The 16,461-nt window shown below is 55.3% G+C and overlaps 1 protein-coding gene and 2 long non-coding RNA genes across 9 annotated transcripts in view; 2 read left to right on the forward strand and 1 right to left on the reverse strand.

Moving 5' to 3' along the window:
• Window positions 1-1,159, forward strand: part of LOC116937017 (transferrin receptor protein 2-like) — a 79,002-nt gene extending 77,843 nt beyond the window's left edge. For all 6 annotated transcript variants that reach the window (XM_076058493.1, XM_076058490.1, XM_076058495.1 and 3 more), the window contains one exon: window positions 706-1,159. In XM_076058493.1, coding sequence (XP_075914608.1) covers window positions 706-1,158 — 453 coding nt within the window. In that variant the 3' untranslated portion in view covers window position 1,159. The remainder of the gene's footprint in view (window positions 1-705) is intronic.
• A 1,446-nt stretch (window positions 1,160-2,605) lies between these two features.
• Window positions 2,606-9,995, forward strand: LOC116937507 (uncharacterized). 2 transcript variants are annotated; one of them, XR_012931626.1, is made up of 3 exons: window positions 2,606-2,694; window positions 5,401-8,963; window positions 9,680-9,995. It is a non-coding gene; the product is annotated as an uncharacterized LOC116937507 (long non-coding RNA). The 2 variants fall into 2 exon arrangements; XR_012931625.1 differs by lacking the exon at window positions 2,606-2,694 and adding an exon at window positions 3,344-3,444.
• A 1,712-nt stretch (window positions 9,996-11,707) lies between these two features.
• LOC142908177 (uncharacterized) lies at window positions 11,708-13,513 on the reverse strand. The gene is made up of 3 exons (XR_012931627.1): window positions 13,412-13,513; window positions 13,090-13,136; window positions 11,708-11,786 (listed from the first exon to the last, which is right to left on the reverse strand). It is a non-coding gene; the product is annotated as an uncharacterized LOC142908177 (long non-coding RNA).
• Window positions 13,514-16,461: the final 2,948 nt, after the last annotated feature.

Genomic DNA, 16,461 nt, shown 5'->3' on the forward strand with positions numbered 1-16,461 from the left:
CACCACCACCACCATCACCACCACCACCACCATCACCACCATCACCACCATCACTACCATCACCACCATCACCACCACCATCACCACCACCACCACCATCACCACCATCACCACCATCACCATCACCACCATCACCACCATCACCACCATCACCACCACCATCACCACCATCACCATCATCATCACCACCATCACCACCACCACCATCACCACCACCATCATCACCACCATCATCACCATCATCACCACCATCACCACCATCACCACCATCACCATCATCATCACCATCATCATCATCACCATCACCACCATCACCATCACCACCACCACCATCACCACCATCACCACCATCACTACCATCACCACCATCACCACCACCATCACCACCACCACCACCACCATCACCACCACCACCATCACCACCACCACCATCACCACCATCACCATCACCACCATCACCACCACCATCACCATCACCACCATCACCACCACCACCATCACCACCATCACCACCACCTCCACGCTCAAGGGGGTTCACGATGGCCGGCGTGTCAGAGACGCGCCTGGCCCTGGGTGTCTCTCTCCCTCCCCCAGTCTCGTTCACAATGTCCACCTCTCTCCTCCTCACCCCCTCACCCCCCTCACCTCCTCCCCCCTCACCTCCTCCCCCCTCACCTCCTCACCACCTCCTCACCGCCCGTCCAGGCCGGTGGCCGCCCCTGCTCTGCGTGTGGCACCGTGGAGGACGCCGCCGCCCCCCCTGCCCCGCCCCGTGCCCACCGCGGCCGCGCCTCCGCCGCCTCCTCCGCCTCCGCCGCCTCCGCCGCCTCCGCCGCCTCCGCCGCCTCCGCCGCCTCCTCCGCCGCCTCCTCCGCCGCCTCCTCCGCCTCCGCCGCCTCCGCCGCCTCCGCCGCCTCCGCCGCCTCCTCCTCCTCCTCCTCCGCCGCCTCCTCCTCCTCCTCCGCCTCCTCCTCCTCCCGCAGGGCCGCCCTGGCGGAGGCGGGGGCGAGGGTCCTGGCCCTGGCCTGCGTCCACGCCGCCGCCACCCGCCGGCTGCCCTACGACCCCGCGGGCTACGTCACGGCCCTGGGGGACCTCGTGGAGACGCTCGGCAGCGCCGCTCGCACGGCCAGCTTACAGGTGGGGTGGTGGTGGTGACACGTGGTGTGGTGGTGGTGGTGGTGGTGATGTTGTAATGTGGTGGTGGTGGTAGTAGTGGTGGTTGTGGTGGTGGTGGTGGTGTTTGTGATGTGGTTGTTGTAATGTAGTTGTGGTGGTTGTGGTGGTTGTAATGTGGTGGTGGTGGTGTTTGTAATGTGGTTGTTGTAATGTGGTGGTTGTGGTGGTTGTTGTAATGTAGTTGTGGTGGTTGTGGTGGTGATGTTGTAATGTGGTGGTGGTGGTGGTGGTGGTTGTTGTAATGTAGTTGTGGTGGTTGTGGTGGTGATGTTGTAATGTGGTGGTGGTGGTGGTGGTTGTTGTAATGTAGTTGTGGTGGTTGTGGTGGTGGTGTTGTAATGTGGTGGCGGGCTACGTCACGGCCCTGGGGGACCTCGTGGAGACGCTCGGCAGCGCCGCTCGCACGGCCAGCTTACAGGTGGGGAGAGGAGACACGTGGTGTGGTGGTGGTGTGGTGGTGGTGGTGTTTGTAATGTGGTGGTGGTTGTAATGTAGTAGTTGTGGTGGTGGTGGTTGTGGTGGTGATGTTTGTAATGTGGTGGTGGTGGTGGTGGTTGTTGTAATGTAGTTGTGGTGGTTGTGGTGGTGATGTTGTAATGTGGTGGTGGTGCTGGTGATGTTTGTAATGTGGTTGTTGTAATGTAGTTGTGGTGGTTGTGGTGGTGGTGATGTTGTAATGTGGTGGTGGTGGTGATGTTGTAATGTGGTGGTTGTGGTGGTGGTGGTGTTGTAATGTGGTGGTGGTTGTGGTGGTGATGTTGTAATGTGGTGGTTGTGGTGGTGGTGGTGTTGTAATGTGGTGGTGGTTGTGGTGGTGGTGTTGTAATGTGGTGGTGGTGGTGATGTTGTAATGTAGTTGTGGTGGTTGTGGTGGTGGTGGTGTTGTAATGTGGTGGTGGTGGTGTTGTAATGTGGTTGTTGTAATGTAGTTGTGGTGGTTGTGGTGGTGGTGATGTTGTAATGTGGTGGTGGTGGTGGTGATGTTGTAATGTAGTTGTGGTGGTTGTGGTGGTGGTGTTGTAATGTGGTGGCGGGCTACGTCACGGCCCTGGGGGACCTCGTGGAGACCCTCGGCAGCGCCGCTCACACAGCCAGCTTACAGGTGGGGAGAGGAGACACGTGGTGTGGTGGTGGTGGTGGTGTGGTGGTGGTGGTGGTGTGGTGGTGGTGGTGGTGTTTGTAATGTGGTGGTGGTGGTGGTGTTGTAATGTAGTAGTTGTGGTGGTGGTGTTGTAATGTAGTTGTGGTGGTTGTGGTGGTGGTGATGTTGTAATGTGGTGGTGGTGGTGTTGTAATGTAGTTGTGGTGGTTGTGGTGGTGGTGTTGTAATGTAGTTGTGGTGGTTGTGGTGGTGGTGGTGTTGTAATGTGGTTGTTGTAATGTGGTTGTGGTGGTGTTGTAATGTAGTTGTGGTGGTTGTGGTGGTGGTGTTGTAATGTGGTGGTGGGCTACGTCACGGCCCTGGGGGACCTCGTGGAGACCCTCGGCAGCGCCGCTCGCACGGCCAGCTTACAGGTGGGGTGGTGGTGGTGGTGGTGTTGTAATGTAGTGGTGGTGGTGGTTGTTGTAATGTAGTGGTGGTGGTGGTTGTTGTAATGTAGTAGTTGTGGTGGTGGTGGTGTTTGTAATGTTGTGGTGGTGGTGTTTGTAATGTGGTTGTGGTGGTGATGTTGTAATGTGGTGGTGGTTGTTGTAATGTGGTGGTGATGGTAGTGGTGGTGGTGATGTTTGTAATGTGGTGGTGGTAGTGGTGGTGGTGGTGGTTGTGGTGGTGGTGGTAGTGGTTGTTGTAATGTAGTTGTGGTGGTTGTGGTGGTGATGTTTGTAATGTGGTGGTGGTGGTGGTGTTTGTAATGTAGTTGTGGTGGTTGTGGTGGTGATGTTGTAATGTGGTGGTGGTGGTTGTAATGTGGTGGTGGTGATGGTTGTGGTGGTGGTGATGTTGTAATGTAGTTGTGGTGGTTGTGGTGGTGGTGGTGTTGTAATGTGGTTGTTGTAATGTGGTTGTGGTGGTTGTTGTAATGTAGTTGTGGTGGTGGTGGTGGTGGTTGTTGTAATGTGGTGGTGGTGGTGTTGTAATGTAGTTGTGGTGGTTGTGGTGGTGGTGGTGTTGTAATGTGGTTGTTGTAATGTGGTTGTGGTGGTGTTGTAATGTAGTTGTGGTGGTTGTGGTGGTGGTGTTGTAATGTGGTGGTGGGCTACGTCACGGCCCTGGGGGACCTCGTGGAGACGCTCGGCAGCGCCGCTCGCACGGCCAGCTTACAGGTGGGGTGGTGGTGGTGGTGGTGTTGTAATGTGGTGGTGGTGGTGGTGTGGTGGTGGTGGTGTTTGTAATGTGGTGGTGTTTGTAATGTAGTAGTTGTGGTGGTTGTGGTGATGGTGGTGTTTGTAATGTGGTGGTGGTGTTTGTAATGTGGTGGTGATGTTTGTAATGTGGTGTTGGTGGTTGTAATGTGGTGGTTGTGGTTGTAGTGGTGGTGGTTGTAATGTGGTGATGGTAGTGGAGGTGGTTGTAATGTGGTGGTTGTAATGTGGTGGTGGTTGTAATGTGGTGGTGGTTGTTGTTGTAATGTAGTGGTGGTGGTGGTTGTAGTGGTGGTGGTTGTAATGTGGTGGTGGTTGTAATGTAGTAGTGGTGGTGGTGATGTTTGTAATGTGGTGGTGGTGGTGGTTGTTGTAATGTGGTGGTTGTGGTGATTGTAATGTGGTGGTGGTTGTTGTAATGTGGTGGTTGTGGTGATTGTAATGTGGTGGTGGTTGTTGTAATGTGGTGGTGGTTGTTGTAATGTAGTGGTGGTGGTGGTTGTTGTAATGTAGTGGTGGTGGTGGTTGTAATGTGGTAGTTGTGGTTGTAGTGGTGGTGGTTGTAATGTGGTGGTGGTGGTGGTGGTTGTAATGTAGTAGTGGTGGTGGTGATGTTTGTAATGTGGTGGTTGTTGTAATGTGGTGGTTGTGGTGATTGTAATGTGGTGGTGGTTGTTGTAATGTGGTAGTTGTGGTTGTAGTGGTGGTGGTTGTAATGTGGTGGTGGTGGTGGTTGTAATGTAGTAGTGGTGGTGGTGGTGGTTGTAATGTGGTGGTGGTAGTGCTGGTGTTTGTAATGTAGTGGTGGTGGTGGTGGAGGTGGTTGTAATGTGGTGGTGGTTATTGTAATGTAGTGGTGGTGGTTGTAATGTGGTGGTTGTGGTTGCAGTGGTGGTGGTTGTAATGTGGTGGTGGTTGTAATGTGGTGGTTGTGGTGATTGTAATGTGGTGGTGGTTGTTGTTATAATGTGGTGGTGGTTGTTGTAATGTGGTGGTTGTTGTTGTAATGTGGTGGTGGTGGTGGTTGTAATGTGGTGGTTGTGATGGTGATGGTTGTAATGTGGTCGTGGTGGTTGTGGTGGTGATGGTTGTAATGTGGTGGTGGTGGTGGTTGTAATGTGGTGGTGGTTGTGGTGGTGGTGGTGGTGGTTGTGGTGGTGGTTGTAATGTGGTGGTGGTGGTGGTGGTTGTAATGTGGTGGTGGTTGTGGTTGTAATGTGGTGGTGGTTGTAATGTGGTGGTGGTGATGGTTGTGGTGGTGGTTGTAATGTTGTGGTGGTGGTGGTTGTAATGTGGTGATGGTTGTAATGTGGTGGTGGTTGTAATGTGGTGGTGGTGGTGATGGTTGTGGTGGTGGTGGTGGTTGTAATGTGGTGATGGTTGTAATGTGGTGGTGGTTGTAATGTGGTGGTGGTGGTGATGGTTGTGGTGGTGGTGGTGGTTGTAATGTGGTGATGGTTGTAATGTGGTGGTGGTTGTAATGTGGTGGTGTTTGTAATGTGGTGGTGGTTGTGGTGGTTGTTGTTGTAATGTTGTAGTGGTTGTGGTGGTGGTTGTAATGTGGTGGTGGTTGTGGTGGTGGTGGTGGTTGTAATGTGGTGGTGGTGCTGGTGGTGGTGGTGGTGGTGGTTGTAATGTGGTGATGGTTGTAATGTGGTGGTGGTGGTTGTAATGTGGTGGTGGTGATGGTTGTGGTGGTGGTGGTTGTAATGTGGTGGTGATGGTTGTGGTGGTGGTGGTTGTAATGTGGTGGTTGTTGTTGTAATGTGGTGGTGGTGGTTGTTGTTGTAATGTGGTGGTAGTGTTGGTGGTGGTGGTGGTTGTTGTAATGTGGTGGTTGTTGTTGTTGTTGTAATGTTGTAATGTGGTGGTGGTTGTTGTAATGTGGTGGTGGTGTTGGTGGCGGTGGTGGTTCAGGAACTTGACGTGCCACTAGAGGGCCTGACCCGGGCTCTGGGTGAAATGGATCGATCATCGTACTGGCTGTCTGAGCTGGCACAGCGTGCAGACTGGCACAGCGAGTCTGAGAACAAACTCATCAACGACCGCCTGCTTCAGGTGAGACTCACAGAGACTCACAGAGACCCACAGAGACTCACAGAGACCCACAGAGACTCACAGAGACTCACAGAGACCCGCAGAGACTCACAGAGACCCACAGAGACTCACAGAGACCCACAGAGACTCACAGAGACCCACAGAGACTCACAGAGACTCACAGAGACCCACAGAGACTCACAGAGACTCACAGAGACCCACAGAGACCCACAGAGACTCACAGAGACTCACAGAGACCCACAGCGTGCAGACTGGCACAGCGAGTCTGAGAACAAACTCATCAACGACCGCCTGCTTCAGGTGAGACTCAGAGACTCACAGAGACTCACAGAGACCCACAGAGACTCACAGAGACTCACAGAGACCCACAGAGACTCACAGAGACTCACAGAGACCCGCAGAGACTTACAGAGACCCACAGAGACTCACAGAGACTCACAGAGACCCACAGAGACTCACAGAGACTCACAGAGACGCACAGAGACCCGCAGAGACTCACAGAGACCCACACAGACTCACAGAGACGTACAGAGACTCACAGAGACCCACAGCGTGCAGACTGGCACAGCGAGTCTGAGAACAAACTCATCAACGACCGCCTGCTTCAGGTGAGACTCACAGAGACCTACAAAGACTCACAGAGACTCACAGAGACCCACAGAGACTCACAGAGACTCACAGAGACCCACAGAGACTCACAGAGACTCTCAGAGACCCGCAGAGACTCTCAGAGACCCACAGAGACTCACAGAGACTCTCAGAGACCCGCAGAGACTCACAGAGACCCACACAGACTCACAGAGACCCACAGAGACTCACAGAGACGTACAGAGACTCACAGAGACCCACAGCGTGCAGACTGGCACAGCGAGTCTGAGAACAAACTCATCAACGACCGCCTGCTTCAGGTGAGACTCAGAGACTCACAGAGACTCACAGAGACCCACAGAGACTCACAGAGACTCACAGACACCCACAGAGACCCACAGAGACTCACAGAGACGTACAGAGACTCACAGAGACCCACAGCGTGCAGACTGGCACAGCGAGTCTGAGAACAAACTCATCAACGACCGCCTGCTTCAGGTGAGACTCAGAGACTCACAGAGACTCACAGAGACCCACAGAGACTCACAGAGACTCACAGAGACCCACAGAGACTCACAGAGACTCACAGAGACCCGCAGAGACTTACAGAGACCCACAGAGACTCACAGAGACTCACAGAGACCCACAGAGACTCACAGAGACTCACAGAGACGCACAGAGACCCGCAGAGACTCACAGAGACCCACACAGACTCACAGAGACGTACAGAGACTCACAGAGACCCACAGCGTGCAGACTGGCACAGCGAGTCTGAGAACAAACTCATCAACGACCGCCTGCTTCAGGTGAGACTCACAGAGACCTACAAAGACTCACAGAGACTCACAGAGACCCACAGAGACTCACAGAGACCCACAGAGACTCACAGAGACCCACAGAGACTCACAGAGACTCTCAGAGACCCGCAGAGACTCTCAGAGACCCACAGAGACTCACAGAGACTCTCAGAGACCCGCAGAGACTCACAGAGACCCACACAGACTCACAGAGACCCACAGAGACTCACAGAGACGTACAGAGACTCACAGAGACCCACAGCGTGCAGACTGGCACAGCGAGTCTGAGAACAAACTCATCAACGACCGCCTGCTTCAGGTGAGACTCAGAGACTCACAGAGACTCACAGAGACCCACAGAGACTCACAGAGACTCACAGACACCCACAGAGACCCACAGAGACTCACAGAGACGTACAGAGACTCACAGAGACCCACAGCGTGCAGACTGGCACAGCGAGTCTGAGAACAAACTCATCAACGACCGCCTGCTTCAGGTGAGACTCACAGAGACCTACAGAGACTCACAGACACCCACAGAGACTCACAGACACCCACAGAGACCTACAGAGACTCACAGAGACTCACAGAGACTCACAGAGACTCACAGAGACCCACACAGACTCACAGAGACCCACAGAGACTCACAGAGACTCTCAGAGACACGCAGAGACTCACAGAGACCCACACAGACTCACAGAGACCCACAGAGACTCACAGAGACGTACAGAGACTCACAGAGACCCACAGCGTGCAGACTGGCACAGCGAGTCTGAGAACAAACTCATCAACGACCGCCTGCTTCAGGTGAGCCTCACAGAGACCTACAGAGACTCACAGACACCCACAGAGACTCACAGACACCCACAGAGACCTACAAAGACTCACAGAGACTCACAGAGACCCACAGAGACTCACAGAGACCCACAGAGACTCACAGAGACCCACAGAGACTCACAGAGACTCTCAGAGACCCGCAGAGACTCACAGAGACCCACACAGACTCACAGAGACCCACACAGACTCACAGAGACCCACAGCGTGCAGACTGGCACAGCGAGTCTGAGAACAAACTCATCAACGACCGCCTGCTTCAGGTGAGACTCACAGAGACTCACAGAGACTCACAGACACCCACAGAGACTCACAGACACCCACAGAGACCTACAAAGACTCACAGAGACTCACAGAGACCCACAGAGACTCACAGAGACCCACAGAGACTCACAGAGACCCACAGAGACTCACAGAGACTCTCAGAGACCCGCAGAGACTCACAGAGACCCACACAGACTCACAGAGACCCACAGAGACTCACAGAGACGTACAGAGACTCACAGAGACCCACAGCGTGCAGACTGGCACAGCGAGTCTGAGAACAAACTCATCAACGACCGCCTGCTTCAGGTGAGACTCACAGAGACCTACAGAGACTCACAGACACCCACAGAGACTCACAGACACCCACAGAGACCTACAAAGACTCACAGAGACCCACAGAGACTCACAGAGACCCACAGAGACTCACAGAGACCCACAGAGACTCACAGAGACTCTCAGAGACACGCAGAGACTCACAGAGACCCACACAGACTCACAGAGACCCACAGAGACTCACAGAGACGTACAGAGACTCACAGAGACCCACAGCGTGCAGACTGGCACAGCGAGTCTGAGAACAAACTCATCAACGACCGCCTGCTTCAGGTGAGACTCACAGAGACTCACAGAGACTCACAGAGACTCACAGAGACTCACAGACACCCACAGAGACTCACAGACACCCACAGAGACCTACAAAGACTCACAGAGACTCACAGAGACCCACAGAGACTCACAGAGACCCACAGAGACTCACAGAGACCCACAGAGACTCACAGAGACTCTCAGAGACCCGCAGAGACTCACAGAGACCCACACAGACTCACAGAGACCCACAGAGACTCACAGAGACGTACAGAGACTCACAGAGACCCACAGCGTGCAGACTGGCACAGCGAGTCTGAGAACAAACTCATCAACGACCGCCTGCTTCAGGTGAGACTCACAGAGACCTACAGAGACTCACAGACACCCACAGAGACTCTCAGACACCCACAGACACCCACAGAGACTCACAGAGACCCACAGAGACTCACAGAGACTCACAGACACCCACAGACACCCACAGACACTCACATACACTCAAAGACACCCACAGAGACCCACAGAGACCCACAGACACCCACAGACTCACCACACAGAGACCCACAGACTCACCACACAGAGACCCTCAGACACCTACAGACACCCACAGAGACCCACAGAGACCCACAGACACCCACAGACTCACCACACAGACACCCACAGACACCCACAGAGACCCACAGACACCCACAGACACCCACAGACACCCACAGAGACCCTCAGACACCTACAGAGACCCACAGAGACCCAAAGACACTCACAGACACCCCACAGAGACCCACAGACTCACCACACAGAGACCCACAGAGACCCACAGACACCCACAGACACCCACAGACACCCACAGACACCCACAGACTCACCACACAGAGACCCACAGACACCCACACAGACACCACAGACACCCACAGACACCCACACAGACACCCACAGACACCCACAGACACCCACACAGACACTCACAGACACCCACAGACACCCACAGACACCCACAGACACCCACAGAGACCCACAGAGACCCTCCCCCTACCCCCTTCTCCCTCTCACCTCCCCCTCCACCCCGTCAGATGGAGCTGTCCATGCTGAGCCGCTACTCGTCGCAGTGGGAGTCGCCCTTCCGCCACGCACTCTATGGCTCCGGCCCCCTCTCGCTCCCCTCCATCCTCGGCGACATCCGGCAGCTGGCCAGCGGGGGGAGGGGGGCGAGGGGGGCGAGGGGGGGAGGGGGGCGAGGGGGGGGTTGAGTTGAGACGCCGGCTGGCCCTGGCCGTCGCCACCCTGGAGGGCGTCGCCAGCGGCCTGCGAGACGTCTCACTCCTAGACTTGTTTGGTGATAGCTAGGGGGGAGGGGAGGGGAGGGGGGAGAGGGGGGAGGTCTTCACCCCCCCCCCCCACCCACCCACGTGACTCCCCCCCCACCCACCCACGTGACTCCCCCCCCACCCACCCACGTGACTCCTCCCCCCCACCCCGTGACTCCCCCCCCCCCACCCACGTGACTCCCCACCCACGTGACTCCCCCCCCCACCCACGTGACTCCCCCCCCCACCCCGTGACTCCGCCCCCCCCACCCACGTGACCACTCCCCCCCACCCACGTGACTCCCCCCCCACCCACGTGACTCTGCCCCTCCCACCCCCGTGACTCCCTCCCCCCCACCCACGTGACTCCCCCCCCCACCCACGTGACTCCTCCCCCCCCACCCACGTGACTCCTCCCCCACCCCACGTGACTCCCCCCCCCCACCCACGTGACTCCCCCCCCACCCACGTGACTCCTCCCCCACCCCGTGACTCCTCCCCCACCCCGTGACTCCTCCCCCACCCCGTGACTCCTCCCCCACCCCGTGACTCCTCCCCCACCCCGTGACTCCTCCCCCACCCACGTGACTCCTCCCCCACCCCGTGACTCCTCCCTTACCCCGTGACTCCTCCCCCCACCCCGTGACTCCTCCCCCCACCCCGTGACTCCCCCCCCACCCACGTGACTCCCCCACCACCCCGTGACTCCCTCCCCCCACCCACGTGACTCCCCCCCCCACCCACGTGACTCCTCCCCCCCCACCCACGTGACTCCTCCCCCACCCACGTGACTCCCCCCCCCCCACCCACGTGACTCCCCCCCCACCCACGTGACTCCTCCCCCACCCCGTGACTCCTCCCCCACCCCGTGACTCCTCCCCCACCCCGTGACTCCTCCCCCACCCCGTGACTCCTCCCCCACCCCGTGACTCCTCCCCCACCCACGTGACTCCTCCCCCACCCCGTGACTCCTCCCTTACCCCGTGACTCCTCCCCCCACCCCGTGACTCCTCCCCCCACCCCGTGACTCCCCCCCCACCCACGTGACTCCCCCACCACCCCGTGACTCCCCTCCCCCCACCCACGTGACTCCTCCCCCACCCACGTGACTCCTCCCCCACCCCGTGACTCCTCCCCCACCCCGTGACTCCTCCCCACCCCGTGACTCCTCCCCCACCCCGTGACTCCTCCCCCACCCCGTGACTCCTCCCCCACCCCGTGACTCCTCCCCCACCCACGTGACTCCTCCCCCACCCCGTGACTCCTCCCCCACCCCATGACTCCTCCCCCACCCCGTGACTCCTCCCCCCCCGTATCTTGGTGTCCGCCCCCCCACCGCCGTAATTGCCGCGCCCCTCCCCCCCCCCAGCCCCCCCCCCCCAGCCCCCCCCCCAGCCCCCCCCCCCCCCCCCGCGGCAGTGATTATCGAAGGCAGCGTCCTTCATGATCGTGACGGCCTCGTGTCGGGAGCCGTTTCATGGTTTTGTCCGTCGGTTCGGAACCCCCTCCCCGCTCCCTGGCTTCAGCAGCATCTGCTGGCACGGCCCCCCCCCCCCCACACCCCCCCCACACCCCCCCCACACCCCCGACGGCCCCCACCCACGGCCCCTCCCCACGCCCCCCCCACATCCCCCCCCCCACGGCCCCACCCACATCCCCCCCCACCCACATCCCCCCCATACACCCCCCCCCCCCCCACGTTCCCCACCCACACCCCACACCCCCCACCCACACCCCCCCACGGCCCCCACCCCCCCCCCCCACGGCCCCCACCCCCCATGGCTGTTGACCAATCCGGTTGTCTCTCTCCACTCTCTCAAAAATCCGCCTGTTGAGTTCATTAGAGATGCGTTGCCGATGATCTCAACAGTACCTGCCGATGATCTCAGTGGTACCTGACGATGATGATCTCAGTGGTACCTGCCGATGATCTCAGTGGTACCTGCCGATGATGATGATCTCAGTGGTACCTGACGATGATGATCTCAGTGGTACCTGCCGATGATCTCAGTGGTACCTGCCCGATGATGATGATCTCAGTGGTACCTGACGATGATGATGATCTCAGTGGTACCTGACGATGATGATCTCAGTGGTACCTGACGATGATGATCTCAGTGGTACCTGACGATGATGATCTCAGTGGTACCTGACGATGATGATCTCAGTGGTACCTGCCGATGATGATGATCTCAGTGGTACCTGCCGATGATGATGATCTCAGTGGTACCTGACGATGATGATGATCTCAGTGGTACCTGACGATGATGATGATCTCAGTGGTACCTGACGATGATGATCTCAGTGGTACCTGACGATGATGATCTCAGTGGTACCTGACGATGATGATCTCAGTGGTACCTGCCGATGATGATGATCTCAGTGGTACCTGACGATGATGATGATCTCAGTGGTACCTGACGATGATGATCTCAGTGGTACCTGACGATGATGATCTCAGTGGTACCTGACGATGATGATCTCAGTGGTACCTAGCCATGACGATGATGATCTCAGTGGTACCTGACGATGATGATCTCAGTGGTACCTGACGATGATGATCTCAGTGGTACCTGACGATGATGATCTCAGTGGTACCTAGCGATGACGACGATGATCTCAGTGGTACCTGACGATGATGATCTCAGTGGTACCTGACGATGATCTCAGTGGTACCTGACGATGATGATCTCAGTGGTACCTGACGATGATCTCAGTGGTACCTAGCGATGACGACGATGATCTCAACGGTTCCTGACGATGATGATCTCAGTGGTACCTGACGATGATGATCTCAGTGGTACCTGACGATGATGATCTCAGTGGTACCTGACGATGATGATCTCAGTGGTACCTGACGATGATGATCTCAGTGGTACCTGACGATGATGATCTCAACGGTACCTGACGATGATGATCTCAGTGGTACCTGACGATGATGATCTCAACGGTACCTGCCGATGATCTCAGTGGTACCTGACGATGATGATCTCAGTGGTACCTGACGATGATGATCTCAGTGGTACCTGACGATGATGATCTCAGTGGTACCTGACGATGATGATCTCAGTGGTACCTGACGATGATGATCTCAGTGGTACCTGACGATGATGATCTCAGTGGTACCTGACGATGATGATCTCAGTGGTACCTGACGATGATGATCTCAACGGTACCTGACGATGATGATCTCAACAGTACCTGCCGATGATCTCAGTGGTACCTGACGATGATGATCTCAGTGGTACCTGACGATGATGATCTCAGTGGTACCTGACGATGATGATCTCAGTGGTACCTGACGATGATGATCTCAGTGGTACCTGACGATGATGATCTCAGTGGTACCTGACGATGATGATCTCAGTGGTACCTGACGATGATGATCTCAGTGGTACCTGACGATGATGATCTCAGTGGTACCTGACGATGATGATCTCAGTGGTACCTGACGATGATGATCTCAACGGTACCTGCCGATGATGATCTCAGTGGTACCTGACGATGATGATCTCAACAGTACCTGCCGATGATCTCAGTGGTACCTGACGATGATGATCTCAGTGGTACCTGACGATGATGATCTCAGTGGTACCTGACGATGATGATCTCAGTGGTACCTGACGATGATGATCTCAGTGGTACCTGACGATGATGATCTCAGTGGTACCTGACGATGATGATCTCAGTGGTACCTGACGATGATCTCAGTGGTACCTAGCGATGACGACGATGATCTCAACGGTTCCTGACGATGATGATCTCAGTGGTACCTGACGATGATCTCAGTGGTACCTAGCGATGACGACGATGATCTCAATGGTACCTGACGATGATGATCTCAGTGGTACCTGACGATGACGATGATCTCAGCGGTACCTGCGATGACGATGATCTCAGTGGTACCTGCCGATGACGATGATCCCAACGGTACCTGCCGATGACGATGATCTCAACGGTACCTGCCGATGACGATGATCTCAACGGTACCTGCCGATGACGATCTCAACGGTACCTGCCGATGACGATGATCTCAGCGGTACCTGCCGATGACGATCTCAGCGGTACCTGCCGATGACGATGATCTCAGCGGTACCTGCCGATGACGATGATCTCAACGGTACCTGCCGATGATCTCAACGGTACCTGCCGATGACGATGATCTCAACGGTACCTGCCGATGACGATGATCTCAACGCTACCTGCCGATGACGATGATCTCAACGGTACCTGCCGATGACGATGATCTCAACGGTACCTGCCGATGACGATGATCTCAACGCTACCTGCCGATGACGATGATCTCAACGGTACCTGCCGATGACGATGATCTCAACGCTACCTGCCGATGACGATGATCTCAACGGTACCTGCCGATGACGATGATCTCAACGCTACCTGCCGATGACGATGATCTCAACGCTACCTGCCGATGACGATGATCTCAACGCTACCTGCCGATGATCTCAGTGGTACCTGCCGATGACGATGATCTCAACGCTACCTGCCGATGATCGATATCGACGATGACGATGCCGGCGATGACCTCTGAGCCCGGTGATTCGGTGCCACCGCTTTGTAAACTCCACCGCTGCCGCTGTAGCCAGCCGGGCACTAACGTTGTTACCCAAGCCGTGTGACCCCTCCTACTACTACTCATCATCTGTTACACGACTCATCTGGTATCAGTCCCATCTGGTATCAGACTCATCATCTGGTACACGACTCATCATCTGGTATCTGACTCATCATCTGGTATCTGACTCATCATCTGGTATCTGACTCATCTGGTATCCGACTCATCATCTGTTACATGACTCATGTGGTATCAGTCCCAACTGGTATCTGACTCATCATCTGATATCTGACTCATCATCTGGTACCTGACTCATCATCTGGTACCTGACCCGTGTGGTATCTGACTCATCATCTGGTATCTGACTCATCATCTGGTATCTGACTCATCATCTGGTATCTGAATCATCATCTGGTATCTGACTCATCATCTGGTATCTGACTCATCATCTGGTACCTGACTCATCATCTGGTATCTGACCCGTGTGGTATCTGTCTCATCATCTGGTATCTGACTCATCATCTGGTATCTGACTCATCATCTGGTACCTGACCCGTGTGGTATCTGCCTCATCTGGTATCTGACTCCTCATCTGGCATCTGACTCATCATCTGGTATCTGTCCCACCATCTGGTACCTGACCCGTGTGGTATCTGACTCATCATCTGGCATCTGACTCATCATCTGGTATCTGACCCGTGTGGTATCTGACTCCTCATCTGGTACCTGACTCATCATCTGGTACCTGACCCGTGTGGTATCTGACTCATCATCTGGTATCTGACTCATCATCTGGTACCTGACCCGTGTGGTATCTGACTCATCTGGTATCTGACTCATCATCTGGTATCTGACTCATCATCTGGTATCTGACTCATCATCTGGTATCTGACTCATCTGGTATCCGACTCATCATCTGTTACATGACTCATCTGGTATCAGTCCCATTTGGTATCTGACTCATCATCTGATATCTGACTCATCATCTGGTACCTGACTCATCATCTGGTATCTGACTCATCATCTGGTATCTGACTCATCATCTGGTACCTGACCCGTGTGGTATCTGACTCATCATCTGGTATCTGACTCATCATCTGGTATCTGACTCATCATCTGGTATCTGACTCATCATCTGGTACCTGACCCGTGTGGTATCTGACTCCTCATCTGGCATCTGACTCATCATCTGGCATCTGACTCATCATCTGGTATCTGTCCCACCATCTGGTACCTGACCCGTGTGGTATCTGACTCATCATCTGGTATCTGACTCATCATCTGGTATCTGTCCCAGCTGGTATCTGTCCCAGCTGGTATCTGTCCCATCTGGTATCTGACCCACCATCTGGTACCTGACCCGTGTGGTATCTGACTCATCATCTGGCATCTGACTCATCATCTGGCATCTGACTCATCATCTGGCATCTGACTCATCATCTGGTATCTGACTCATCATCTGGTATCTGTCCCACCATCTGGTACCTGACCCGTGTGGTATCTGACTCCTCATCTGGTATCTGACTCATCATCTGGTACCTGACCCGTGTGGTATCTGACTCATCATCTGGTATCTGACTCATCATCTGGTACCTGACCCGTGTGGTATCTGACTCATCATCTGGTATCTGACTCATCATCTGGTATCTGTCCCAGCTGGTATCTGTCCCAGCTGGTATCTGACTCATCATCTGGTACCTGACCCGTGTGGTATCTCGCTCATCATCCGGTATCTGTTGGGGCTGTTAGTGAGGAGCTGGCAGAAGCATCTCTGACGGCCGTGGTTCACGCAGAGGGAGTGGGTGGTCACCATCACCACCATCACCACCACCACCATCATCACCATCATCACCACCATCATCACCACCACCATCACCACCATCACCACCATCATCACCATCACCACCATCATCACCATCATCACCACCATCATCACCACCATCATCACCACCATCACCACCATCACCACGAC

Source organism: Petromyzon marinus (assembly GCF_048934315.1).
Source record: "Petromyzon marinus isolate PM22_M1 ecotype Great Lakes invasive population chromosome 75 unlocalized genomic scaffold, UKy_Petmar_22M1.pri1.0 chr75_unloc.5, whole genome shotgun sequence".
Taxonomy (NCBI): Eukaryota; Metazoa; Chordata; class Hyperoartia; order Petromyzontiformes; family Petromyzontidae; genus Petromyzon; species Petromyzon marinus.